Source organism: Eubalaena glacialis, chromosome 5 (genome assembly GCF_028564815.1).
Source record: "Eubalaena glacialis isolate mEubGla1 chromosome 5, mEubGla1.1.hap2.+ XY, whole genome shotgun sequence".
NCBI lineage: Eukaryota > Metazoa > Chordata > Mammalia > Artiodactyla > Balaenidae > Eubalaena > Eubalaena glacialis.
The window spans coordinates 3745434-3757958 of NC_083720.1; the positions used below are offsets into that span (position 1 = coordinate 3745434).

General features: G+C 44.3%; 1 protein-coding gene across 2 annotated transcripts in view; it reads left to right on the forward strand.

Moving 5' to 3' along the window:
* AFAP1 (actin filament associated protein 1) overlaps positions 1-12525 on the forward strand; it is a 153057-nt gene that overhangs the window by 89049 nt on the left and 51483 nt on the right. For both annotated transcript variants that reach the window (XM_061191942.1, XM_061191941.1), the window contains exon 7: positions 9993-10088. In XM_061191942.1, coding sequence (XP_061047925.1) covers positions 9993-10088 — 96 coding nt within the window. The remainder of the gene's footprint in view (positions 1-9992; positions 10089-12525) is intronic.

Sequence of the window (12525 nt, forward strand, 5' to 3'; positions counted from 1 at the left end):
AACAAGGTTCTGCACCTTGTTTTTTTTTTCCTAAATAGAGTATCTTGGAGATTTTTTTTTCCTCCAAGTTAGAGAATAGAGCACTTTTTCTCTTTTACAATACATAGCATTTCATTTTATAAATAGAATATACTTTAAAAAAATCTTATCTTCTATTTGTGGATATTGGGTTGTTGTCATTCTTTTGATGTGACAGGGAGTTCTATAATGTTAATCCTGTGCCCGCATCATCTCACGGTTTTGCTAGTCTGTACACTGCATTTCCAAACAGAGGAATTGTTTGCATGAAGGTTATAAGCAATTTTAATTTTGAGATACAGTTGAATCACTTTGTAGGTTTACCAGTTTACCTTCCCACCAACAGTGTGTGAGTGCCTTTTCCCCCCAACAGCATGTGAGTGCCTTTTCCCCCTACTGTCCTGCCAGCAGCCTGTGTTATCAACTTTTGAATTTTTGCCAGCCCGATAAGGGAAAATGATATCTCATCTAGTTTTAATCTGCATTTCTCTCATTATGAATGACATTGAGCATCTTTTTATAGGGTTCAAGAGCCTATGGCTGTATTACTGTTTCTGTGAACTGTCTGTTTATAGCCTTTGCCCTTTTTGTAGATATTCTGCTCAGAAATCTATTTTTAAGGAACCTCCCCATGCCCGAGGCCAAGCCAGGTTTGGTAATCACAGCTCTAGCGCAGCCTGCTCATTTCCACTTGGATAAAAGTCCTCATGGAAGAGAGCGTTGGAGAGCAAGTAAGTGTTTTCTGCAGGCAGATAGGCTGTTAAGGTAAATGGCATTCCACAGCCATTTCCACTAAAGTTTTATTTGACTCTTATAACTGCTTCTGAAATTCATTATAATAAATATAAAGGAGCCGGGAAGGAGAAGGTGGTGAGCCAGCACTGTGTAGAAAGACAGTGTCGCTAGAGCTCAGACTGGAGTCCGACGCTGGGTTCTGACCTCAGCCCCGCCAGTCACTCGCTGAGTGTCTTAGATGAGCTCCTTGACTTCCCCGTGCCTCAGTTTTCTCATCTATGAAAATGCGAGGGGTTGAAAGTAGTGTCTGCTTTTTAGAGTTGTTGTGAGGCTGCAACCATGTTAAGATATAAAGTGTTTAGGAGAGCACCTCGCCTGTATGAGCACGTATGTAAGTGCAAGCTGCTATTATTGGTGGTGTTAATAAACATCCAGGCTCCTGTTGAAATCTGTTTGGAAATCAAGATGACAGCAGGCTGTTTTTAGGGGCCAGAGCTACGAGTGTTCACATCCCTTCCTCCCACCCTCCTTTGCCCAGACCTGCAAGGAGTCTGGGAAACATCTTCCTGTGTGCCCACAGAGAGGAAACCATGTGCCAATCACCTGCCATATCCCCTATTGCAAATAAATTAATAAACATCCCAAAACAACTCTTAAAGGTCTATACCAAAGAGAATGTTGAAAGGAAATTGGCTGCACTGTAGACACCACTGTCCTTTTCTAATGAGAATCCGTGAGAGTCCTAGTGCTGACCTTGGTAAATTGCATCCGTCCTTTTCTTGCTTTTCTCCCCCACTCCCTGCTGGGTAATGTAGGGGTTTTACAGCACCTCCTGGTTTCAAGCAGTTTTAGAGGAATACAGTTGAAAAGAGTTTTCAGCATGATTTAATGTGCTAGGAGAGTATCACTGTGGTTTTGCCAGACTTCTCAAGGAGGATCACAAACAAGTTTATTGTATACTTTAGCTCACAGAACCTGACCCTGTGTGTCCTTGAAGAAAGGTTGGTCTTAGTTCCCCGACCAGGGGTCAAACCTGCACCCCCTGCAGTGGAAGAGTCTTAACCATTGGACCACCAGGGAAGTCCCAAGAAAGGTCTTTCGTAGTCTCCCAGGCATCTCCCCTTACTTTGTTCCTTCCTGAAGAAGGGCCTCCATGTAGTATCATCATTTCCTTTCACCCTAAAGAAATTATTAAAATAAAATGATTTCTTATAGAGCAGACCTTCTGGAAATAACTCCTTTCAGCTTTTTTTTGTTTGTTTTTTTCTTCTTTCAGCTTTGACTGGAAATGTCTTTATTTCACCTTAACTTTTGGTGAGAAGTTAGCCATCACTTGTATCAATTGTGCCTTTAAATGTGATGTGTCATTTTTTTTTTCGTGGCTCCCTTTAAGATTTGCTTTTTTAATCTTTGGTTTTCAGCAGTTGACTGTGAGGTGTCTGGGTGTGGCTCTGTAGGTTTTTATCTTTCTCAGAGCTTTTTTTTTGTTCTGTGGGTTGATGTCTTTCATCAGTTTTGGACCGTTTTTGGCCATTATCTCTTCAAATATTTTTCTGGCTCATTTTTTCTCTCCTCTCCTTTTAAAATTTGTTGGTACATGTTAGGTCATTTGGAATATCCCATGGATTTTGGATTCTCTGTTCTGTTTTTCTTCACTCTTCCGTGTGTTTCAGTTTGGGTGGATACTTTAGATTTACCCGTCCTCAAGTTTACTGGTCCTTTCCTCCTCTGTGTCCAGTGTGCCCTTAAGCCCATCTTATGAATTATTCTTTTGTGACATCCTGTTTTTCATTTCTAGCATTTTTCTTTTGCTTTTTTAAAAAAAATAGTTTCCATCTCTGTTCTGAAATTCCCTATCTCTTCACACATGTCTTAATGCCTTTTTCACGATCTGTTTTGACTTCCCATCATAGTTATTTTAAAGTCTTTTGTAATTCTGATGTTTGGATCATCTCTAGGACTGTTTCTATTGAATTTGTCTCATGAGTTTACATTGTATTCCATCTGCTTTGTGTAAAAGAACAGTAGAGACTGAAGTAATTACTGTTTCCTCCAGAAAAGGGTGTGTCCCTTCTCCCGTCTGCTGCTCATAGGTGGGCTGCCTCCGTCTCACCTGTAGTTGAGGCAGATCTGGACTGGGCTGCAGCTTTACTTTGATCCACTTTGCTCTTGCCTTCACATGGTTTCAGGGCTGGATCTGGAATTTTCCATCAGCGTGGCTCAGGTTCTGAGCTGTGGTGGAAGTCTGGAGGTCTCTGTATGCTACAGACACATGGTAGCTTTCTGGACCAGCTTGGTTTTCTTTTTGGCCTGATGTTGACCAGCTCTTTGGTTTGCTGGGGTATTCTCTCTGAAAAATTCTCTCTGAATATTTTTTAGAGCTCACCCACCTTGTTTTAGTTGTCAAGGTGAGAATGGTGGCCTGCGTGCCTTTCTATGTGGCAACCAGAAGTCAAGATACCATGTGCTGCCCTTTTTTCTTCATCAGTCTTGCCAGAAGTTTATCCATCTTATTAGTTCTTTCAAAAAAACCAAATTTTTCCTCTGTTCGTTTTTCTCTATAGTACTATTGTTTTCTGTTTTATTAAGTTCTCCTCTTCTTTCACTTTGTTTTGGCTTAATTTTCTGTAATTATCCCAACTTCTTGAATTGTGTACTTAGATAATTGATTGTTAGCCCTTTCCATATGTGTGTGTGTGTGTGTGTGTGTATGGATTTAAAGCTATGCATTTCCCTCTAAGTACAGTTTTAGCTGCATCCTCTATTTTGATTTTTTGTGTGTGTGTTTTTATCATTCAGTTTAATGGTTTTTTTGTTTTGTTTTTTGGCTGCAGTGGGTCTTTGTTACTGAGTGTGGGCTTTCTCTAGTTGCAGCGAGTGGGGACTACTCTTCGTTGCGGTGTGTGGGCTTCTCATTGCAGTGGCTTCTCTTGTTGCAGAGCACGGGCTCTAGGTGCACGGGCTTCAGTAGTTGTGGCACGTGGGCTCTAGAGTGTAGGCGCAGTAGTTGTGGCACACAGGCTTAGTTGCTCCACAGCACATGGGATCTTCCCAGACCAGAAATCGAATCCGTGTCTCCTGCATTGGCAGGCGGATTCTTAACCGCTGCACCACCAGGGAAGTCCCCTATCATTCAATTTAAAATATTTCCTAATTTCTGTTGTGATTCCCTTTTTTACTAATGGTTTATTTGGGAATATATTGCTTAGTTTCCAAGTATTCAGTGACTTTTAAAAAAATTATCTGATTGTTTTACATTTCTAGTTTAATTCCACTCTAGTCACAGAACTTTATATGGTTTCACAAAGTAGAAATTTATAGACTTGATTTATTGCTCAACATGTAGTCAGTTTTGGTAAGTGTTCAGTATCTACTTGTAAGGGATGTGTATTATGCATTTACTTGGGGTACTCTTCTATATATGGTTGTTAGATCACAGTCATTAATTGTCATGTTTAAATCTTCTGTATCCTTACTAATTTATTTATTTGTTTTATCAGTTACTCAAAGGGAGAGATGTGGGAATATCTACCACTTTGATTATGAATTTATCTATGTCTTTTTTCTTTCTGTTAGTTTTTGCTTAATATTTTTGAGGCTATGTTATTTGTTGCATACAAAATTTAAATGGTTATATTTACTGGTAGTTAAAACCTGAAAACCCTCTTCCTCTCGGTGTTTCTTGCCTTAAAGAATTACTCTCTGATTAATCTGTAGATTAATTATCTTCCTTAATGGTACCTTTTGATGAACAGGAATTGTTAAATCTGAAATCTGGCGTATCAGTCTTTACTTCTATAGTCAGTACTTTTTGCATCCTGCCAACCCCCCCCCCAATTTTAGCATATTCCAAGTCACCAAGATAGAACCTGTATTTTCTTCCAGAATTTTACTGGCTCAGTCTTTACATTTAGGTCTCTGATTCATGCATATTGGTTTTCATGTACAGGATGAGCTATGGGAGTCAAGATTCATTTTCTTCCATATGCATAGTCAGTTATTTTAGTACCATTGAAATGGACTTAATTGCCACGATTGGAAATCAGTTGATTGTGTTATGTGTGGGTCCTTTTCTGGGCTCCTTGTTCTGTTTCATTCGTCTGTTTGTATATCCTCATGTCAACACCACATTGTCTTGATTGCTGCAGCTTTAGAGAGCCTTGAAATCAGCTAGTATGTGGCTTCCAACTTTTTTTTTCTAAATGATTAAAAACTTTGAAATCATAGTTTTATGTGTAAGAAGTCAATGCTGTCATCATGTTTTTTTTATTTCACCTTGTCAAGGCCACATCTTTATGATTGAAGTAGATTCTTCTTTTAAAAGAACTATATAAAAGAAACAACCCTTCTTTATCTTGATGATAGTGTGTTAGAGTGACAGAAGATTGAATGAAAAGTCTGGAAATCTGGAGTATATTCTGAGAATGCCTTTAACTCATTATGATATTTTTGGTCAGCAAACTCTTTCCCATTTATCTATCGAGTGGAAATAATACTGATCAGAATGGTCAAAAAGCTAGAATGAAAAAGTTATATAAACACACTCTTAGAACTGTAACAAACAGTTGAAATTTGTGATTTATTAGTATCACATCTTAGGATTCCTTCTGTGAAAATTCTAACAACTCTCTGACATGAATTGCTTTGTAAAACAGATGCCAAGTGTTTTATTCATATAAACTCCTCTTCTCCCATACTGTCCTAAACCTATTGTCAAGGTGTTCAGTATTTCGAAACGTGGCTTCAGTGTAACAATTAAAGACCTTTTTGGTAAGTCACACACACTCCCTCTGTCAGGTATGAGAAGCCTGGGGCCTTTGTTGGGCCAGTACAGGACTTGACAGACACTTCTTCAAGGATCGTTACCAAATTTGTTTCTGTCCTTTTGGTCTGCAACTTCCATTACCAGCAGCTCTTGCCAAAGTTCACTCTCGGTGTGTGTGTATGTACAGATGCTGAAAACATGAGCCATCTTGTTGGGGTCACTCGGAAGACAAGAGTCAATATTCCCAGAAATGGAGCGGTCAGATTTCCTTAAAAAATGTGCAGAGATTGTGTTTCTGGATATGCAGGCTCAAGTTAAAAGCAAACAAAAATACCACAGAACATATAACAATTTGTATTTTGAGGGATTTGTGATTCTGAATTTGGATCCAGTTCTCTTAAATACGTATTAAACTTCTCACAGAACATGGCTCTTTCAAAAGAAGTATATTAGTATAAAAACCTCATTTGCAGCTATTTGAGAAATCAGGTGATAAACCTTTTATTTACTACTTCTGAATGAACTCTGCAGGGGCAATATGGCAATAAACAGCGATCAGAGAAGAAAGACAGTTTCATGAAGATAACCTGAAATAATCCAACTGTTTGATAAAACCCATGGAAAGAAAGACTGGTTTCTCTCATTGATCTTTTCAGCAGTGCCTTTCTCTGTACCTGGGATGTAATTACTATTATTAAATAGTCTCATGTTGCTGGGATACGATGAATAACGCCACCTGGCCCCAGGCGTGCTGGGTCTCCTCTGGTCTACCGAATCCACCTCATTCTATTCTCTCCACGAGGAATTTAAGTTCTAGAAGGGAGAAACTAATAGGGAGGAAGGGGTATAGTTGATCTATGTACCGCATTGTAAGCATGTGGATATTTGGGTTGGCTTCATCAGGAAAGGCTTCTCAGAAGGGTGATTGCATTTTGTGAGTTGGCTTTGACGGCTCGGTAACCTCGTCTGGCTTCAGAGCTTCAGGGATTCCTCAGTTCCCCAAACGTTTGCTTGCGGGAAAAACAGGACCTGATATGGGACGGGGGAGAGTGGAGGGGACAGTCCAGTGACCAGGAGAGTGGGAGGAAGTTGGCGAGGCTGGGGTGTGTTGGTGCTGCAGGCATGGCTTTTAGCTGATGCTCTTTTTCTTTCTCTCTCTCTTTTTAAATTAATTAATTAATTAATTAAATTTTTGGCTGCGTTGGGTCTTCGTTGCTGTGTGCTGGCTTTCTCTAGTTGTGGCGAGTGGGGGCTACTCCTCGTTGCTGCACGCGGGCTTCTCATTGCGGTGGCTTCTCTTGTTGCGGAGCACGGGCTCCAGGTGCGTGGGCCCAGCAGTTGTGGCTCTCGTGCTCTAGAGCGCAGGCTCAGTAGTTGTGGCACACGGGCTTAGTTGCTCCGCGGCATGTGGGATCTTCCCGGACCAGGGCTCGAACCCGTGTCCCCTGCATTGGCAGGCAGATTCTTAACCACTGCACCACCAGGGAAGTGCCCTCCCTCTCTTTTATTTTTTAAAACTTCCCCGTCCCTGAGGATTTTAGGAATCTATGCAGAGGACTAGGGAAACTTTGTCACAAGGCTTTAGTTTTCTCATGTGATGGCCTAGTCTCTTTCCTTCTGTTTTTCCTTCACACCTTTTTTTTTTTTCTCATAGGGAATTTCAGGTCGAATTTATCTCTTCATTCCCTCCTCTTTTTCTTTCATCAAACTTTTTTTTAGTCGCTGTTATGTGCTAGGCATTGGGAATACCAGCCTAAGTGAGATGGAGCCCCTTCTCTGAAAGTGAGCCCGGCTTGATAGAAGAAGCAGACCTGCGGATCCAGGATGCCCGTGACCAGGGCCTGAGTGCAGTACGTGGCCCGTGGAGGGGCAGCCGCGTTGTGTCCCATGCGGGAGGGTCCGAGCAGGCTTCCTGGTCACGGGGGACCCAGGCTGCTCATGAAGGATGAGTCCCGTCCAGCCATGAGGGGAGCACACCTTCTCCAGGAGATACCTGAGATCTGACTGGAGCTTCGTAGATCCTTCCCCCTTTGGAAAAAAGAAAAAGAAAAAGGAAAGAAAAAAGACAACTGTGTTTTGCATAAAAGCTTTTGCCAGAGATAGGTTTCTGCAGGTAGTGTTTTGTGGGGTTTAACCTTCTAGTGTGAAACAAGGACCTCGAGACCCTTAGCAGTGTGTGTACAATTGAACGCATTTTCGTGTATGTACCGCTCTGGTCGCGAGAAGAGAGCGCACGTTGGCGTCCTCGTTGAGCTGTCCCAGTGAGCGTCGCTTTCACACGTTCTGGGCAGAGATGGAGGCTCACAGCCTGGGTGGCTCAGCCGTGCCTCTGGAGCTGGTGGTGGGACTGGGGTTTCAACCCCAGCTCCCGTCAGATGCAGAAGCCCAGGAGTTTTCCATTGCATTATACCCTTTCCCAAGAGGGAAGAAAAAGTCTCATCCTTAGGTCAGATAAAAGTGTGCCTTGTCAACTGAAGGTTTGATAAACACAGGGGAGGTGAGGGAATAAAGACCTGCTGCAAAAAAAGCAGCAGTGAAATTAGCATGAAACGCGAAACTGAGGGAATCTTTTCCGCTTGGAGACATTCAGGAGGCGCAGGTCACCTGGGTTGGTGTCACCTTTGCTTACGTTTTCACACCTCAGACTCAACAAGGAGAAAAACATTGCAGCAAGCTCTCTGGGTTTCTTCTTTTCCTTTTTTTCCTGTTTTATTCTCCAACGTGGACCTCACTCCGTTGCTTTTTCGTGAAGCAGCTGAGCGCAGGATGGCTGGAAATGCTGTCCCGGCCTCTTGTCAGTTCCTGGCTGCCATCCCAAGCCCAGAGCAAGCCAAGGGAATCTGGATGTGTCTGCTGAGATCATATTGCAAAGTCACTACACAGATAGCTGGGGCTTTGGCATTGCTTTTTTATTTTTTTCTCAGAAGGCACTTGGGTTGAACCCAAATTGCAGCTTAGTTCCAAAAAGAATAGAAGACATTTTGAAAGCTTTGCCTGCTAGCTCTTCATTCACCAGAGTGTAAGTTGCACCAACCCGGGAGCTTGTCTGTCTTGTTTGCTGCATGTCCCCAGTGATCAGAACCACGCCCAGCTCCTTGCAGGAGCTCAGGAAGGACGGAAGGGACAGTGGGTGGCCGCAGGGGTGGCTGTGATTGCCAGTAGTGCCGCAAGATGGTCCTGACACCTGCGGGTCTGGGCCAGGATCCCCTTCTGAGCTCTCAGCATAAACCGTACAGGTGCTTGGCAGTGATGATGGTGCTGGTGACAGCAGCCACCATGTCTTCAATGTACACGTGCAGGTGCTGGCTGAGGCATCTTGCATACAGGGTCATGTTTTCTCTTCATTCAGCCATAAGTACAAGACAGGTCATGTTGATAACGCCTTCCTTTGCTAGTAAGGACGCTGAGGTCAGAGAGGTGACGCCTCTCAGCCAGTACCGATGTGCTTGCCTCACAAAGCAGTCAGGCGCCTTCTCAGACTCCTACTGCCGCCTGCGCCAGCCTTCCTGCATCCTCCCCTGCTTCTCTAGAGCCCTGTCCCCCTCCTGTCTCTGCAGAGGCCTTCCCCCGCTCAGCTCCTCCCTAGGTGTCCCCTCCGGCCATGCCCACCCCCTCCCAGTCCCTCCGCCTGCCTCAGAGACACTCCTCTGGGCATCATCTGCCTTGCCATCTCTCCCAGCTCCCTCCCTCCTGCTCCCTCTTCTTGGAGGTGAGCTCTTCTGGTTTGGTTCTGGCTTCCCTGTCCATTGCAGCTCAGACTCTTCCAGATGCTTCTCTCCTTTGGCTCCACCCTATGTACTGACTGGCTTGAGGTCTTCTCCTGGGTCTCCGTCCTGCTTTGCCTCCCCCTCCCCCCGGTGGCTCATTCCATCCATGGCCATGAGCATCAGCCTGTTGACAGTGATCCCCTGGCTCCCGCTGGCCTCTCCCAGCCCATCTCTTGGCCCGTGGTACTCTGGGTCTTCCGTAAACTCTTCCCATCCACCACAGGGCCTTGCACCTTGTCCCCTCTGCCTAGAACCCTTTGCGCCGGTTCTTCATGCGGCTGCATCCTTCTGGGCATTGAGCTCAGCTCTCAGCTCACGTGTCATCCCAGGAAGGCCTCTCTTGATCTAAATCAGCCACCCCTTTTTGTTAAAGACCCTCTTCTATTCTTTGTAGCGCTGACTGCTGTCTTACCTCCATTTTTTGGTGATATTCATTGTTTATCGTGGTATCTAACTTTTACTGGAGCGGAAGCCCCATGAGGGCAGGACTCTCACGTACACCGTTCCCTTCTGTATCCCAGAACCTCTGTCGGTACCAGGATGGGATAGACATTTGGTGAATGATGAGTGAAAGAATGAACAAACGAGTGCCTGACATCCTGGAGCTTAAATCCAGATGCCTCTGACCCCTCGGACTTTCCTACCGCACCTCCTGCCTCTGCTTGGACCCTTGTGTAACCATCTCTGCCCTTGTGCACTCACCACAGGTGGTCAGAGAGATCTACAGCGGCTGCAGCGGGCCAGCAGACTCTGAATGTCCTCCCCCCTCCAGCTCCCCGGTGCACAAGGCAGAACTGGAGAAGGTAAGGGGCGTGTTTCTTTCTAGGAATTAACCTTACAGCTAACTCGGGCCTTGCTCGAAGTTTTCATAACACCTCTGATATCTCAGCACTTCTGGTTGAAAAAAGAAAAAAGGAAAAAAATAATGCAGCCCTGCTTCCTCTCTGCCTGCTCTGTACGAAGCTCAAGTTAGCTGTTTTACAGATTGCATGGTTAGTTTTATTCTTCCCAGCTGTAGATGCAGGAATGGCTGTAAAGGTGGCACAGGATTTAAGGTGATCAAGGTCACCTGCTGTTATACAGCAGCATGAGATCCGCAGGCAGCTCTGTGTTCTTCTGGAATACAGCAGGTGCTTCGTCAGTGCAGCTTCCCAGAGGTTTATTCCCAACAGATGGGTAACACTTCCTGTCCTTCTCTGCTCTGTACTTGGGCGCCGTGAGCACGCAGCAGGTGGGTAGGGCTAACCCTTCCTGCCAGAGCGCGTGAACCCGCCACTCCTGCTGTCTGTCCCTGATGGAGCTCTGTTTGCCTATATGTGCAGAGATCTCGTTTCCATGGAGATCCCTGGCTTCCTGCCCCACCGTGTTCTGTCGGTAGCCTCTGTCTCAGAAACTTTCTGAGCTCTCCCTGTTTGGCCCCTGCCCTACCAGTGAATAGATCCTTTTTTGTCTATTCTTGTTTTAGTCAGGGTTCTCCAGAGAAACAGAACCAGTGGGGTGTGTATGTATGTGTGTGTACACAAATTTTATATATATTATAAAATATACATAAAATTTCAATAAAAATAAAATTCTACATATACAATTATATACATACTGAGAGATTTATTATGAGGAATTGCCTCACAAGGTTATGGAGACAGGTGAGTCCAAAATCTGCATCGTGGGGCCTTAGGCTGGAGACCTAGGAGAGCTGATGGCGGTGAAGTCTTCGGGAGGACTGCCCCCCACCACCCCTTGCTTGGGAGGCCCATTTTTAATTTTTTTAATTCAGACCTTCAACTGCTTGGGTGAGACCCACCTACACTATGGAGGGCAATCTGCTTACTCAAAGTTCACCAATTTATTTTTTTATTTTTTAAAATTTATTTTATTTATTTATCTATTTATTTAGTTTTGGCTGTGTTGGGTCTTCGTTGCTGCGCGCGGGCTTTCTCTAGTTGCAGCGAGCCGGGGCTACTCTTTGTTGTGGTGCACAGGCTTCTCATTGTGGTGGCTTCTCTTGTTGCGGAGCATGGGCTCTAGGCACACAGGCTTCAGTAGTTGTGGCACGTGGACTCAGTAGTTGTGGCTCGCGGGCTCTAGAGCACAGGCTCAGTAGTTGGGGCGCACGAGCTTAGTTGCTCCGCGGCATGTGGGATCTTCCTGGACCAGGGCTTGAACCCATGTCCCCTGCATTGGCAGGCGGATTCTTAACCACTGCACCACCAGGGAAGCCCCAAAGTTCACTGGTTTCAATGTTAGTTTCATCTACAAACACCCTCCAAGTTGACATATAAAGTTAACCTCACAACCCTCACCCTGATATTGTGACATAGCAGGCCTATTTCTCTTTTTTCCTGATTATGAAATTAATGCCTGCTCACTGCAGAAAATTTAGAAGGTAAAGGAACAGAAATAGGATGGATAAAGTCACTTAGGAGTCTAGAGCTCCTCTCAAAGCTCTGCATGTTTTTAAACCAGTTTTTTTCTATTCATGTGTTTCTGTTACAGTTTGGATAATCTGATGCATAAAATTTCTTATGCTGCTTTTTCCTTTTTTCTTTTCAGTTACCTTTATACTATTAGCAGTTTTCCAGGTTTTTGAAAACACATAACATGCAACAAGCATGTTTGCATTTTTATCACCTGAATAATATCGAATTCATATAACTCTATTATTTATATACCCCCCCCAACTAGGCTCTTTTTTTTCTGTTTTGAGTCGTGTACAATAACCTGACACTTTTGTGTAAATCTTTGCTGCTTCTCTATTACCTGAGAAAAGATTCCTAGAAGCTGGCTTACTAGACCAAAGGATAGAATTTTTAAAGATTTTGATTCATGGGGCTAAGCAAGTCACTTTCCAAAAGTTTGATCCTGTTCCTCATCAGCAATACGTCAGGGTTGTTCTTTCACCCACTCACACGGGAGTTGGCAGTTCTCTTTTACTGTCTTGGTTTCTAAGGTGGTATTGTTAGTGCCTGGCTGGACCTATTGACCCGGATCCCAGGGGTGCTTCGTGGCCTGAGAGCTGGGCTTTCAGTCCTTCTATCACTGGAATGTGGCACATACTAGGGTTCCACTAAAGCCATAATTCTTTTACTTTGGCTCTTGCCGGTGCCGCTGGGGTTTACTGGCACCTGCCTGCCATCTTGGCCCAGCACTGCCTGGACCTCTTATCACGAGGTGAGCGTGTGTGTCCCTGTGTTCTGGTATCATCCGGATATTTTGATTGTCTCCCCGCTGGCCAGTCTCTGT